The sequence below is a fragment of the Strix uralensis genome, chromosome 11 (genome assembly GCF_047716275.1).
Source record: "Strix uralensis isolate ZFMK-TIS-50842 chromosome 11, bStrUra1, whole genome shotgun sequence".
In the NCBI taxonomy this organism is placed as follows: domain Eukaryota; kingdom Metazoa; phylum Chordata; class Aves; order Strigiformes; family Strigidae; genus Strix; species Strix uralensis.
Genome location: NC_133982.1, coordinates 25,137,060 through 25,152,795, shown reverse-complemented (window position 1 = coordinate 25,152,795; position 15,736 = coordinate 25,137,060). Strand labels below are relative to the sequence as shown.

The 15,736-nt window shown below is 40.1% G+C and overlaps 2 protein-coding genes across 11 annotated transcripts in view; one reads left to right on the top strand and one right to left on the bottom strand.

The window, feature by feature from the left end:
• Nucleotides 1-1,834: 1,834 nt before the first annotated feature.
• MNS1 (meiosis specific nuclear structural 1) lies at nucleotides 1,835-10,573 on the top strand. Of its 2 annotated transcripts, XM_074879875.1 has the most exons (10): nucleotides 1,835-1,873; nucleotides 1,961-2,083; nucleotides 2,328-2,455; nucleotides 3,346-3,448; nucleotides 4,309-4,538; nucleotides 5,262-5,478; nucleotides 5,558-5,665; nucleotides 7,151-7,408; nucleotides 8,350-8,475; nucleotides 10,095-10,573. In XM_074879875.1, the coding sequence occupies exons 1-10, from the start codon at nucleotides 1,841-1,843 to the stop codon at nucleotides 10,191-10,193; spliced, it is 1,425 nt and encodes a 474-aa protein (XP_074735976.1). In that variant the 5' UTR covers nucleotides 1,835-1,840; the 3' UTR covers nucleotides 10,194-10,573. The 2 variants fall into 2 exon arrangements, with proteins under 2 accessions (XP_074735976.1, XP_074735975.1); XM_074879874.1 differs by having other exon boundaries at nucleotides 1,858-2,083.
• Nucleotides 9,021-15,736, bottom strand: part of TEX9 (testis expressed 9) — a 27,527-nt gene continuing 20,811 nt past the window's right edge. For 5 of the 9 annotated variants that reach the window (XM_074879881.1, XM_074879880.1, XM_074879882.1 and 2 more), the window contains 2 exons: nucleotides 15,427-15,561; nucleotides 9,021-11,547 (listed from right to left, as the gene is read on the bottom strand). In XM_074879881.1, coding sequence (XP_074735982.1) covers nucleotides 11,470-11,547; nucleotides 15,427-15,561 — 213 coding nt within the window. In that variant the 3' untranslated portion in view covers nucleotides 9,021-11,469. Of the gene's footprint in view, nucleotides 11,548-15,426; nucleotides 15,562-15,736 lie in introns of those variants that run through there. The other 4 variants (XM_074879876.1, XM_074879877.1, XM_074879879.1 and 1 more) reach the window with 3 other exon arrangements.

The window sequence follows — 15,736 nt, the reverse complement described above, 5'->3', positions numbered from 1 at the left end:
CACCGTGCAGCAAATCTGAAGTGTATGGGAAATAAAAGAAAAATGAGGCACTGAGGGCTGGAAACCTCAAAATATTTTCCCTTTGGGATCTTAATTCATATGAGTGTTGTGTTCTGTCCCTTCTGTGAAAGATACACTGCTGACAAGTACTGTTTATATGCAAGTACAAGCCACCTCTTAATTTTAAAAAGAATTTTGTGAACTGACTTGTTGGTCTCTGGTATGTATGTGGTTTTCCAAGCATTTTTACTCCCACTTATCTGTCTGAATGCCTTGCTGTCCTGGACACTGAATCAAGGTGTACTTATGTTCTCATTTTAGTGTTGCTGTTCCAAACAGAGGACTTCATGTGAGCAAAGATGAAATTTTACATCTGAAGGTTATTTGCTGTTATTTCCAGAAGCGAGGTGAGGGGACCTAATTTTGTTATTTTGTTTGGTAAGAGTGAAGCATATAACTGTTTATTGAGGAGGAGGAACAGCAAAAGAATCTTGTGCACCTTTATTCCCCCACTCCCCGCCACCTCCAAACCTTGAGCACTGGAAGTCAGTGCTGTGCCACTGTGGTTAAAAGCTTCCTTCTTTCTAAGTCAACACCTTGGAATCATTGGGGGATAGTTTTTTTGACATGTTTCATTGCCTGCTGTTGAAGAAACTGAATTTTTTTTTGAGTGTGCTGTAGTGGTAACACCACTTGGAAAGAAGAAGTAGAGAAAGCTTATGATCTTTTTCTGTCTCATCTCTCTCTGCTTGTATCATTTCAGTTAAAGACATGGTCTCCTGTAGTTTACTACTTCCCCACCCTGCATTGTGGGAAAACCTTTTTCCCATGAAAAGGGCAAAGAATAACCAAAGCTTCAGAAAGAATTCCACTAATTTGGGAGTATTTCATAAAAGATTGGGAACTGGTTTAAAATAATGAACATTCTCATCCCATAAATAGATATAGGCATATCTAGCACAGAATTGATAGAAACATGCAGACTTTTTACCTGAGAGGTTTTCATCTCTTAAGCTTTATTATTTTGAATTAATTTTATAAAGTAGGTGACATTGTTGAATTTTAAGTACTGCTTTAAATAAGCTTAAACGTCGTAAATGTTTCATGTAACTATGTAGAAAGGAAAACAAAGGTGAGAAAAGTGGTAAAAGTGGGTGGGCAGTTTGGGGACTTGCATGCCACAATGCCCATTTCCTTCCTGGCGCAAAGCCACACCAGAGAACGAACAGCTGTGGTCTGTGTAGGATCTGTCTTTCTGGAAAAATTAGGGGCTGGGTTTTCCTTTTGCCTATCAGGTTTAAATGAGGCCTACTATATACCAAGCAACCTTACCAGAATCATGCAGAATTATGTATTTTGGTGATGTTCATGGCTAATGTTCCAGCTGTTGATTTCTCCCCCTGTGACTGTATCCTCCAGACTTGCTTGGGATCCCTCATACTAGTTATGAAGCAGAGAAATAATTAATTAAATGGTGTCACCTAGGTTGTGTGGTTATAGGTGAGTAAAGTGCATTAACTTGAAGTAATAATTCAAAAAATGCTCTTGAATACTTTTTTAAAAGATATTTTGGTAATTCTTTCACCTCCCTATGCTCCGCTTTTACCGATTCCTGCTTCTCTAGAGCCGGGGTTGGCTCCGCGGGGCGCGGCCGAAGGGCTGCGCCGGGCCCAGGCCACGCCGCTGGCGCCGGTTGCTCGGCGACGGCGCCGCTCTCGCCCCGCCCACTCCGGGTCACGTGCAGGGGTCGGGTCGGCCTCGCGGCCAATCAGCGCGGCGGGTTCGCCCCGGAAGTTGAAGCCATTCTGCTCCGTCCCGCGGAGCTGCCCCGCTCGTTGCCATGGCAGCGCGGCGGCGGCGGGAGGGCGAGATGGTGAGCGGGCGGGCGGCGGCGGGGGGAGCGGAGCCCCGGGCCGCGCCTGTCCTGCGGCACCCACCGCCGCTCTCTTGTCGCCCGCAGGCATCCGTGCAGCGGGGCGCGGGGCTGGCGGCGGCGGAGGAGGAGCGCAGCGGGCGGAGGCGGGCCGCCAGGCTGTGGGCCGCGCTGGAGCGCGAGCGGCGGCTGGAGGAGGCCGCGCTGCGGGTAAGGGCCGGGGGCGGCGGGACCGGGGCTGGCCCGGAGCGCTGGGGGCCTCCGCGGGTGTGTGCGCACGGGGACCCGCGTGTCCGGCTGCGAGAAGGCGCCGGAGAGCTCCACCGGGCTTTGCCTTCCCAAAGCCGCCTCCTCTAAAAAGGATGCGCTGGCTGCGGGGTCTGGCGGTTTGCCCGCTTCCGATTGTGTGCGCGGATGCGCGGAGGAGAGTCCGTATGGAAACTGTTCTGATTAGGCAGAAGAGAACAAAAAGCGGAGAGACCTGCAGCTGGAGCAAGAAGAAAGGCTGGCAGCTGAGCTGGCGAGGCTGAACCATGAAAAACTTAAAGACGAAAAGTTGAGGCAGCAAGTAAGAGAGAACAGGTAGTGCTTCAAAAATCTCACTGCTTTATTTAGCTAGCTGTTGCTGTAAATCACTCCCGACGCTGAAAAGTCTGTTTATAGCAGTTTTCAGTCGGTTGTGTACCTCCTGCTCGTTTGTTATTTTTCTTGGATCGCATTGTGGACAGGACCTTAGATGCAGTAAGATTGTAGCACGAGCTGTTTTCAAGCAACTGAGAGGAGGTTTTAGTGTGCTAAAATCAGATACGTGATTTACTCTTTAGAATAGGCTTTAACTTTTTGAATTTGTGCAGCGGAGGAGATTGTAACTGGAAAAATCCTAGCAAAAGGTGGGTTTGGAGAAATGCCTAGGAGCGGGCTGTGATCAGAGGGTTGCTCCAGATGTCAGTGAGCAGTGTCACTAAAGAGTGTTGGGGTGAAGGCGAGACAGCCGAGGGAAGGGAGGGGTGGCGGCAGCGGGGACAAGACAGACTTTGGGAAAGTTGCGGCAGAAGTGGAAATTTGTCCTGGAAGGAAAAGTTATTTTAAGATCAAGGTATGATAAAAAGTTAATTTTAGGGAAATTTTGTCAGTAAGAGAGAAACTCTGATCCGCAAAGTTTTTGAATATATGCTTATACGTGTACGTCTACACATATCTATAAGCATAGGTGTTTATATATATGTGCATGTATTTATGAAGGTAGATGTAAAGTATGCAAAACTATTGATAGGATATGTACAAATATAGATAACTTGTTTTAAAACAGGTATTTTTTCTGCTCTTTTACTAGAGCAATATTTTTCACCTAAAATTGGGTTTTTCTCTGAAAAATATATTTTTTCAATTGTGTTTAAATAGTGATGGAAATTTCAATTTCTTTTCCCATAGGTACTTACTAATAGGACAGATTTATTTTTTTCCCCCCACAGTCTTGAACTTCGAGAATTAGAAAAAAAGCTAAAATCCGCTTACATGAATAAAGAGCGAGCTGCACAGATCGCTGAAAAAGAAGCTATACAGTGTGAGAAAATGGTAATTAGCTTCACAGTGTATTCCAGCACCCGAGTGCTGTAACTCTTTATATGGGTTCTACTGAAAATTCTTCCTTTGAAGCTGACCTTTTTATCTAAAATATTGCTAGGTTTAGGCATTCAGTGTTTACTGAAAATATGTTTTGTGTTATGAAGAACTAATTAGCTGGTAATAACCAGCTATAAGAAGGTTTACTTTGTCACTGCACTCAGAGTAGTAGTGAATTAAGCTGTACAATGAATGGGTATAGTTTTCATTTTACTGGTTTTATAATATTTATCCAAGTTAAAACCATGATACGTTTTGTACAGCGAGGGTTTATCGTGGTGAATCCTTACCTCAGAAGCAGACTGTTAAAAATGTTGTTACTATTATTAAACATATATTTGAATAATTTCAGAAAGAATTGTGAACTTTTACGTATAGAACAATATTGGTGATGAAGGAGATGATTCTGATTACATTAATGTTTTATACAAAATTTAGTTTACACAAATTGCTGTAAAAACAACATGTTTATTGAGGATGTTCTCCATAGTCCAACCACACTGCAGTCCTTGTGCTGATGTGAGCTAGGTTCGCTCACGCTGAATGCTCTACTTTGCCTTTGTTAGTACATAGCTTCCTTTAACTATTGTTATTTCTCAAGTTGTTTAGATATTGAGGGTTCTCTTCAAGGGTTCTGCTTATTGAATTAAGCCATTAAGCACATTAAGGTGCTATATTTATAGACTGAGGTAGGAAACATTCCTCTTCTGTAATGCAGTATAGTATAACTCCTTTTTAGACTGTGTATTTTTTCATTACAACTTGTATTAGTGGGAGTAAAAAGGAATCTTGCATTGCTTTTCCCCCTATAGAAATGTGAGTGTGAAATAGCCCAAAAGATGAAAGAAGAGTATGAAAGGGTAATAAAAGAAGAAAGTTCTGCAGAACTGAGGCGAAACAAGGAGAAAATAATATATCAGCAAGAACTGGAGAAACAACTTGAGGAACAAGAGAAGAAGAAGCAGGATGCTTACAAAGAGTTTCTAAGAGAGAAACTCATGATTGATGAAATTGTAAGAAAGATCTATGAGGAAGACCAAATGTTAGTTACTTTGAATTTTTATTATTTATTCACTTAAAACAAAACAACTCGTAGTTTTGTATGGAAAACTAATCTGTATACATTTATTTCATAGACTAAGGCCCATTTTAATTTTCCTTGATCACATTTTACTAACGAGACTGACTTGCACGGATTTTGCTGTTCAAACATCAGAATGTTCATGTCATTCCAGTCAGTCTTGTGTCCTTGTTTCCCAAATATGAAGTCTGGCTTATCTCAAGGAGTGCTTCCATTGGGCCCATCGTGTTGGAAATGACTGCAAGTCACCAAATTCTGCCTCGCCTCAAGTCCCAACCTCTTCATGAGACGTGCTGTGGACAGGGATGGGAATGGAGGTTTCTGAGGGTGAAGTGGTAGGGAAGAGTTTAGTATAAATAAATAGTTTAGGAGATTCTGGTGCTATTAGACTTTTGGGCTTCCTCCTTTTCTTTCTGTTTTGGTGGAGCGTGTATAAAACGGAGTAGTAGTGAGTACCTATGTATACAGTCTGCCCCCCCTGAAGAAAAATGTTAGACATGAGATTCCCTTTTTGGAACAATTCCTTAATAAGTGTTTTCAATTTAGGTATCTAGTTTCCAGCTGAATGGGTAAGGAGTCATTTAAATCTTAGTCTCTGGAATATATTGTTAATGATGAGTCCATGGTCTGTTTGGTGTTATTTGCAGTATGTTAAATAACTACATTTTTTTCTATCTTCTACAGGGTAAAACAACTGAAGTTAGATAAAATGAGAGCAACTCAGAACGATATTGAAGAATTTAAAAAAGAACAAGCTATCTGGAGGAGAAGGAAACTGGAAGAGATGGAAGAAGAAAATAGGAAAATTACGGAGTTTGCCAACATTCAGCGACAAAGAGAGGAAGATTGGATGGCTAAAGTTCGAGACACTGAGGAGAAAAAACAAAGACTTCAAAGCATGGTATCAAAAACTGAACCTGTAGAAAAAATTATTGTACATTTTTTGTCTTTCATTTAGAAATCTTTCCGTCTTGTAATAGATGGCCCAGAATCTGGAAAGAGAACAACAGAAGCGTGAAGAACTGGAACAAATCCGCCAAGAGCTGTATCTGGAAGAACAAGCGGAGACAGAAAGGAAGAAGGAGATGGTAAGCGCTGGCAGGTAGATGCAGTAGTACCTGTCTGTTGGAGGGGTGGAATATTTCACTTTCCCTGGACTTCTGCTTACACGTTTGTGGATATTTTGGTACTTGTCAGATACCGGGTTTGTTATATGTCGTATGTATGTTGTGTGTACCTCTGCATAAACTGTTAAGGGAACATGCAAGTGGAGAGGAGTATTCTAACCTTGCCATAATTCCTGCAGAACATTTAGGTTAGTGGAGCTGGTCTAGAAGAAACTTTTATAAAATAAAAATAGTAGCATATATGCAGGAAAACATAATTTATGGAGCACTTGTAGCTGTGGGTAGACTAATCTAGTTTAAACAGACCAGGTATGAAAATTTAAAGAGAAAATGAAACCATTTTGAATTGCTGATCTAGAAAATAATAAAGTGAATGTAGGAGTCAGTATTTCATAGAGTCTTCCTCTGTCCCTTCACTTCTTCTGATGTCTTTGTGATGGAGCAGCACTCCTCCTCTCTCTGTACATTATCACTGGAGTTGTGATGCTTAAAGGACATTTAGCAAGAGTATATTCCACATGCAGTTCCTCCTGCTCTGAGGATGCTCTTCAGAGGCCATTTAACTGCCCTTTCCACAACTTTTCCTCTAACAAGCTGGCAGGATTGTTCATGGACTGGCCTGGGTTGGGTTGTGTTTTTTCCCCAGTTTGGATTTGCTAAGTCTGCAGTGTTATTTGTGACTTTGGGATGTTTCTGAGGGAGTCCTTCAGCCCATTTTGGTCTGTGAGCTGTCCCAAAGCAAAAAGCTTAATTCTGACATGGTTTTAGGTGTATTAAATGAATTTGAATTGTTTTCAATTCTGTTCTGGCACAAAGTGTCCATTTTCAACACTAATTCTTAAATGGTTCTTAGTCTTAGTTTTTGGAGGGAAAGTTTTGTCGTTTGAGTTTCCTTTGCTGTTCCTAATGTATTTATGTTTTAATTTCAACCAGGAAGACAAATGAAGGTTTTGAATACCCTTATGATCTCCTTTATACATTTATTTATCTTGCGAAGGAGAATGCTGGTAACTTTCCAGTTCAGGTTTAAGCTAAGTAGGTTAATTCACTGCTTGCGTTTTGCATTTCGGTTTGCTTTTTCCTATGGGCCCACCCACACTCGGTCTTACCTTGCTATGGGTGACAACCAAAATGTAACATAGGCTGAGATACGTAACACTGTTATTTTTAGAGAGTTGTTCAGGCCGCTGTCTCAATTCACTTCGTGCTAGTGGAAAAAAATAATCGTTTGTTTTGGACTTAGTTTTGAGACTCTGGAGACATTTGTCAAAGTGGTTAATACTGGAGAGCACTGTCAGTTACGGAGTGTTTGCTGCAGTTATTTATGTTAGGAGGTAGCAGCTATAATAAATTTATTCTAAGATAAATCAAGTAGATGGCTGCTGACCATCAAAATTTTCCAAGGTATGTCCGGTAATACAGCGTTTTATTAAATTTCCTTTATAGGCAGAAATTGAAAAGAGAATAAGGCAACGCCTAGACTTAAGGCGAACATATGAAGAGCAATTTGCTTTAAAGAAGACAGTGCAACAAGCTATGCGAGAAGAGGAAGAAGCCTTCAGACAACAGATGTTGGCCAAGTTTGCAGAGGATGATCGCATTGAACAGATGAATGCTCAGAAACGAAGAATGAAACAGCTTGAACACAGAAGGGCTGTGGAAAAATTTCTTGAAGATCGTCGCAAACAGTTTATTGCAGATAAAGTAAGAGTTTTCGTACTCACCTTTGGTTTGAGCCAAAGTGTTTCAATATGAGAACACTTCTGCTGTCCTAAGTGACAAGGCTGTTGTTACTAGGGAGAGGTGACGGGGGAATCGCAGAGAAACGTGCAGGGCAGAAGCAGGCATTTGTCTTGGTGTGCTGACAAGAAAAAAGTCTTTTTAGAGCTAACTTTGTAGCTCAAGAGGTTAGTCAGCAACATCCCTCAACCCCTGTATACCTGACATGCTCTGCAAATAACTCTTCAGGGACTGAAGTATTTATGGTTGGACTCGATGATCTTTAAGGTCTTTTCCAACCTAAACGATTCTGTGGTTCAGGAGCCGTGGGAGCAGCGACACAACTGGTGTCCAGTTCAGCGCCCCTGATCAGCAGCACTGATCATGATGTGTGAGAAGGGGAAGTCCCAGCCTGAAAACAAGTCATGGAATCCTATACTGCAGTTTTTGGACCTGTTTATAGGGTATAAATCATATGTGTAATGTGAAATGGAAGTCATCAGCATGAGAATACATGCCTATTTCTCCCTTTCCTGGATTAGAACAGTAGGGCAGGAACAGACTAACTTGTCTGACAGCCAAGGAGGAACCCGAATTTATCACTTTACTGGCTTTAAAAGGGCTTCTAGTATGAGACCAAACATGTAGCAGACCGAGCCCCATGTCTTGGTCTTGCCATTCAGTCTTTTCCTTTGAGATTTTTTTTTTTTCTAGTTACCAAACATGTATTGTTTAAACAGTGCTTTGTGGTTTTTTACGTACACTTTTCCATTTTCAAATGAATTTCCTGTGACCAGGAGTTAATCAGTGAAAGTTCAAAATTTACTCCACTAAAAAAATTTTCTCTTTATACTATGGTGGATATTGGTGGAAACAAATGTTCACAGAGCTGAAACTGAACAGTTATGAAAACTTGCTTATTGTAGGAGCGTGAACTTGAAGAAAGAAAGTTAGATGAGAGAAGACAAGAAAACATCCGTGCAATTGTTGAAGAAGAGAGACAGAAACTCTTGAAAGAGCATGCGTCTAAATTATTGGGTTATCTTCCTCGAGTGAGTGAATTGTATTTTAAATGCTTTAAATATTCGTCCTGTAAATCAGTTTTCTCTTGGATAGTTTAAGGTGAAGTTGCAGACCTGTGTAAATTCCTGGACTCAGTGAGTGTCCTGATTGTATCAGCTCTCCGATGCTCACATTTTCCTTTTTTCTTCTTTTTGAGTTGGGAAGCAATTTACAAAAATATTCTTTCTGCACAAGGGGCTTTGGGCTCTACTGCAGTATTGGTGCCTTGTACAGAACTTGCTGAAAGCTTCCCCAGTGCTTTGCACATTCAGTTTTTAGAATATGGAAATAAGTTCTAAAGCAGAGCTTTTCTAACTAGAAAGGGGTCCACTGTATCTTAAACCCGGCTTCCACCGAATTTCTCAGTTGGGGTTTTGGGAGCAATTTATTAGTGTTGGCTGTCTTCTAAGTCTTCTGTTACCGTGGAAACAAGGCCTCCTCTCTTGCAGCCCAATAAACTGCGGTGCTCACAGGAGCATTTCAAAGCTCACTCTGTTCATCCTTGTGTTTTTAAAAGTTAAAAAGATGGAAGCAATTATTGTAATAGGAATAAACTACAATTTATTTTGTATTATAGTTCATAATCGGAAAGATCACCTGATGGTACACAAATGAACAGAGAACAGCTTTAGGGATGTAAAAATGCATTTACAGTAGGGAAGGAATTATCCAACTATTTAAATAAATTCTCTTCTGCAGTACTGGAAAACATTGTGAATACAGTGGAGTGTAATTTTTATTCAAATATTAATATGCTAATTTGGTGCATGAATTTGTAAAATTTTGAGTTCTTTTCGAATTTAGATTGAATTAAATGATAACTCAAATTGGCAATATTTTGATATAGTTTTCTGGTTTGAATTTACTGTTGCAGGAAGTCTTGGTTATTTCAGAGTATCCAAGGCTGGTACCTGTTCATGGTATTGCTACTTGGTTCTTTTCTCTGCTTCAACCCTGTGTCTGAATCATGTGGTCATACATCATGTTACTTCACTCAAAATGGTTAAATATAAAAGTGCTACCTAATTCTAAAGTCTCCAACATAAACACAATTTGTAATTTTTTTTTCTAAATGCTGCAAGGTATGCTCTGTGAATCATACCCATTTTTAGCCATAAAATCAATTTAGAATTAGTTAGAGATTTAGATTTCTGGTTTCCCCTACTTCCCTTCCCCAAAACATAGTTTCTGATTAAGTTGTTCAGTATCAGTTAATTTTCAGAATAATTTCTTTGTATGGGTTCATCAACACAACTAAAGGTGGAGATAGAGCCCCGCCCCAGCCAGCGCCTCTTTTCAATGCGGTTGCTGGATTTTACTAAACCTGCACCCTCTGACGAAAGAGAATGTGGATAGGTGTGGTCTTCTGCATAGTGCTCGTGGGGGAATCTTTGCGGGGTTCCCAGCATGGTTCCAGGCTCGCACCAAGCACACCAATTTGAAACTCCCTGAAGGCGTGTGACAGTTTTCAGGGCTGTTTGTTTAAAGGTGACCCCAGTACCACAGATACAAGCTATTACATTCACTTCCAGAGAAAATTGCAGAGATCCCTCATAATCTCTCTACTTTGTTTTACTTTCCAACATGTGTTTCTTTCCCCTTATTGCAGGGAATACTCAAAGACGAAGATGATGTTAATATGCTTGGACAAGAATTTAGATTGGCTTATCAGAAGAGAAGAGGTAATGAATTTTCAGAAGAGAGCTGAAATTTCCCCCATCTCATCTCCTGGTTTGCCACTAGGTGTCACCTGATTTCTGATGAAAATTTCCTGTTAACAGGGAGGAACTCCTTTTTAATATCATAAAAAGTCTCCATTTTAAGACTGCAGTTCTAAACTGATGAGCAGTTAGTTTTATTTAAGTGTTATGTTGTAATTGCATTTTTCATCAGTAAACTGTATGGGCCTCTCAGTTATTCTCAGTGATGTAGCAACATTAAAAATGTCTTCTCCAGCAACTCTCCTAGTGTGAATTCACATGTGTATTTCAGTATGCACTATAAGATTCTCTTAAAGCTCTATTTCTGCTGTAACTTAAAGATTTATCTGCACTGGCATCACACTATTAAAGTATTAATCTAAATGTAGTTTGTCTCATCTCAAAGGGGTAGGTCTGAGTTACTTGTTTCACTGTTAGTTCATGTTACTTTGCTGGTAGGATCTAAGCAGAGACACTTCTCCATTTTGAGGTCAGAATCACCATTTATACTTTTCTTTCAGTGCATAAAGTGAGGATTTATGTGCCATGCTCCTATTCAGTTACTCTGGGGGAGGAGTCCATTGAAATAGCTGAGGTTTGACAGAGGTTCATGCAAGCAGCTCAGGCTTTTATTGCTCCTGTTCATTAATGTACAAATGGTATGTTCAGCTTGTCTACACTAAAACTTCCATCTAGTTCTTGATTATAATGATGACATGATGAAATCTTTAGAGACGTAATGCTTGTAGAGCACCTGTGAATATGGAGCCATCACTCCTGACTCAATCCCAAAGCAGCAGCTGATGGCCAGGGAAAGATTTAATATTTTCACCTTGACTAAAGTAGCATTTTTACCCAGTACAACTGTATCAGATTATGGAGTGAGTCTGGACAGTGAGGGGCAAGTCCCAGCTATGTTTTTGCCAGCCATTAGTCTCTATCTAAGACTAAACCCTGACTTCTTTGGACTGAACATTGCTTTAGATAAGGTGTAGTTTTAAACACTAAAACAGAGCAAACTGATAACTTGTTGGAATATTCCTTGCACGGTCTCTGCTTCTCTGCTCATTACTGAAACTTCAGTAGAAATTTGTATTTCATATGATATTACAACACAAGCTATCAGGCTTATAAAAGTTAAACAATTTAAACATAAGCAAAATCAACAAAATCAATTCACTTGGCATATAGAGTTATTAACTGTTAAAAAGCATTCATATGCAGTGCCAAACTAATGTACCATCTGACTTGTATTTCAAACAGAAGCTGTTTTTTTTAATGGAATCAGTAATTTCCCCACTCAAGAGCTTTCATGAATTCCTCTTCAGTAAAAGAAAGCATCCTAGCAGCTTCAATGTGCATCTTTAAAAGAAAAAAAAAAAAAAATTAGGAGCAGAAGGTAAAATAGTGTGAATGACCGATACAAAATCCTGTGTAATTGGGATACCTGAAAGGGGCTTCAAATCTACCAATTTCTTTTTTGTACTGTGGATTTGATGGATGTTCACCTGTTTAAGCTGAAGCTGCTATTCATATTTTTCTGCAAAAATTTATAGTGTAGGGATAACATGATAAATGTAATGCTAAACATTGCAACTTTGGCTCTAGTAAAACAGGAGAAATAGCTTTTCTTAGTTCCTTATATTGCTTTAAAAATGCCTCCGTTTTAATGAGGCATGGAAATTACTGAAAAACTGACAACTCTCGTGACCTCTAAAGAACACGTGTATACATTCTTTCAAGCTGATCAATCTACAGCTTAACTTTAAAGCCATTACAAATCACATACATCACTAAGATTCAGTGTGCTAGCACTTCTAATGTGCACGATTTAATATTACATGAGGATTTTAACAAAATAATATAACACCATTAAAAATTAACAATCAGCATGAACCAGAGTAGCTGTACTACACCTTAAGGAGGAATTCCTGGAGCTGAGCAGCGGTAGCTGTGTTGCCAGGTACCACACCACACATCTGTGGTCCCTTATGGCACACACACACACAGACAGACATGCCCCTGTGTGTACATATGTATATGTTTAAACATCACACAGCAGTCTGAATTTGTATTTGCACTACACAGGATATAGCATGTTATTTTAAATGGAACACTGAAAGGAACAAACAGAACTTTTTAACTTAAAACAAGGCTATTTTCTGTTGAAATAATGCAGTTGCTTGGAAAAGTGTCATCAAGATCATCAATGTTTGATGAGAAAACAAGTACGAAGCAGTCAGTGTATTTGCACAGAACTACCCAGCACAGAGGTGCAGCAGGTGGAAGGCCCTGAAAGCTCCCTAGGTTCCAGCTGATGTCACAGCTGTGCCACATGTCCTCATCACCACACCACAGTATGCTCTCTTCACCTATTGTCATTCAAAGTGGAAAGGGTCCCAGCTGAATAGGTTTTACTGCAAATTTTAATAAAATGGTTATGTTTTGAAGAACAGGAAAAAATTCATGTCTACAAGGAGTCTGTTGAGGGTTTTTTTTATGTATAGACATACTGTCCAAAATGACAACAAAGTGTATTGCGGTTCTCACAGGCAGTGTCACACCCACCAGCTCTGTAAAGCTCAGACTACTTTCCTTAATCCCTTTTAAAACTAAGATTTTCTATTAAATTTTCCCTCAAGACAAGCAGAGAATGGTCTGAAGAGACCAGCTGGAACACCAGCAACTACTTGCTGCCAGCTGCAACTCATCCTACTGCTGATAGTTAACATTTTGGGGGGATTTTTTTCCCTCTGCTGTTCTTCATGTGGTAGCATATCCTCACCTTCAGGATAGCCGTACTGCTCTGCGCAGCTGAATCTGCGGGGCAAATACCACCCAAATAGCCCAAATCAGGTTTTCCTCATGCATTCAACAAAAGGCTCATGTGAAGCAGACCTGAAGTTCTTCAGGTGATTACGTATATTGAGCGCACACGAGCTTTAGCTGCCCTTCCCCTGTGCCTTCTGCCAGAAGCTTATAAAAGGCAGAATTAGGGCCGTTCTCTTTTAGGTTCTTCCAATCATAGTCTGTTCTGACAGAAAAACTAACAGCATCTTTCTACTATTTGTAAGAAAAGGTAAGTGGCTTCCTCTATTATCTGCAGTTCTGATACAGTATTCATAATTTTTTAAAAATATATTTAATGAAGTTTTGTGATGTTTATTTGAGACTATGGTTTTGGTTCATACTCAAACAGAAATACTGCTCTTTGACACACGCTTTAGTGAATTCACGTTCTGGAGAACAATGAGCTACCTCACGTATAGAGGATATTTTGAGTGAATGCTGTATTTGTTCATTCTGAAAATAAACTTGAAGAGCTAGAAGGGCCAGCCAAAGGCTAAGCTAGCACTGTTTCTGTTAGATGAATCCCCAGCATCTCCTCTGCATCCTGTTACTGCAGGAAAAATTCTCTTCCCCTGGAAATGCACGAGCAGCCCCAGTTCCTCTTATTCCAGTTACCTATCCTCCTTTGTCCTGTGTTGGAGAGCTACTCCAAATTCAAGGGTGTATTTCCATATTGCAATTCCCAATTCTTAGGATAAGTATGTGTATTTTGTTCCATGAAGTTGCCACTTAATACAGAACTATTCTTCCTCCTTGGGGGCTCAACAGCTTCAAGAGTGTTTACAAAACGTCTGGTAATTACTGCAGTGCTCCAAGGGTAAATAAAATGTCCTGGCTTCTTACCACAAAGGCTGGCCCTTCTACGGTGCTTCTGCTCAATAATACATTGCTTGCTTTAGCCCTCTGCAGCTTTGGTTTGGGAGTGCAAAATGAAGTACGTTACCTCCATCCCAAAATGAATCACATTAGATTGAGCAGACTAAGCATTTCGAGGTGAGGCACGCTGTGATGTGGAGATCCTATCTAGACAATTGTGAAGCCCATAGCTCTGCATATGTCTCGTGCAGCCTCAGAAGCAAAACTGACACAAGTGACAGCACACAATCCCAAGTACTTGGTAAGTGAAAGGTGTGATGGAACTAGTAAGACCTAAATGCAGCAGTAAGTGGAAAACTGTTTGATTTGGGCAACACCTCTTAGTATACACTCCTCTCACTTTAATTTCCTTTCATGTAAACTCATGGGTTCTTTCAGTTTGCACCATCAAAGCTCATTTGACAGGTCTATGCTGAAAATATATTTTGAGAAATACAAGGTATTTACCCACTCTGCAGTATCTGAAGTTTCTCTTTCCAAGTAAAACACCCCTCCTTTTTGGGACATCAGTATAGCTTTATCAAATACAATAGTTAGACTATAGCTAAAAGTGTATTTATCTGAAGCATTAATCCACTTTTCACTACACCACCTTTCTATGGAAGCAGTATCGCTAATTGTTCAGCGTGAATTGTCAGCAACTATTCCACTACCTATCCTCTACTCAACTGTAGCTCCTGAAGAAACTGAGAGGCAGTAGCCCCTGCCCTCCCTTTTATGCCCTGAGGGAGACACAAAATGAATGTAGAATCAAACGACTTTTGAAATAAGGCTAGCTGTGTGCTAGTGTGGATGGGAACACCCATGCAGATGTTACTACATTGTGTGTGATTCCAAGTATGCATGATATTCCAGGGATTACTAAAGGATGGAGATCGACTCCCCTATTTCAGTCTAGTACATTCAGACCAAGGATAAGTGCCCTCTCTTGTTTTGTTTTTTTTTCTTTTTTTTTCTGACACACAAGGAGATCTGCACCTGGGTAGAATTGTACCTGTACAGAACACCTCAGAATATAAATAAGCAACTTTGATAGAGAAGGACACACTTTGAGAATCCAGGAAGAATGTAGGTCTAAAATGCAATGGCTCCCTCCTGAGAGGGCATAACGTTACAGCTGCTCATACAACACATAATATGCTGGGGGGGTGAAACAAAAAAAAAATCTCACATGCTAAAATGGATTCTACTGACACAGCACCAAAGGGAGTTCCTGTTACTACCTGAACACTATTTTGTTCTTGAACAAATAGATACTGTTGGTCCTAAAGCTTGTCAGTAGTAATCTTTCACCACGACAGGATATGTTCCAAGTCATCGGTCAATTCAAAAGAAAAGCAGCCTTTGCTATAAAGCAAAACATTAGCAATATGCGCCAATAAAAGTGAGGCTGCTGCTCCCTTGCATTGAAACTTCCCAGTCTTGGGGCTCTAGTTTACATGATTATCTAACTTGACAACAGACACATTTAGCTAGAGGTTGTTAACTGAAATATATCAGTACTCTGGTCCCTACCTTCTGTCTCTTTAAAATATCAATTAACTTCAACTGCTTTTTAAAGGCTGTCATTAGATCTCCTTTTTGTTTCTGCAGTTTCTTGTTTTCTGTTTTTAATTCTTCAATTGTTTTGAGTTCTTGTTTAGCTACATCCTGCCATGGGAAGAAAAGGAGAAATGTATTATTTATGAAAGTGGTGCTTTAGGTGATGAAACCTGGCATTACATAACAAAACAGCAAACGATAGCCACACATGACATTTCTGAAAAGAAATAGGATTAATCAAAATATTCCCGCATCAAAACTTTTAAGAAAAGAAAATCTCAAA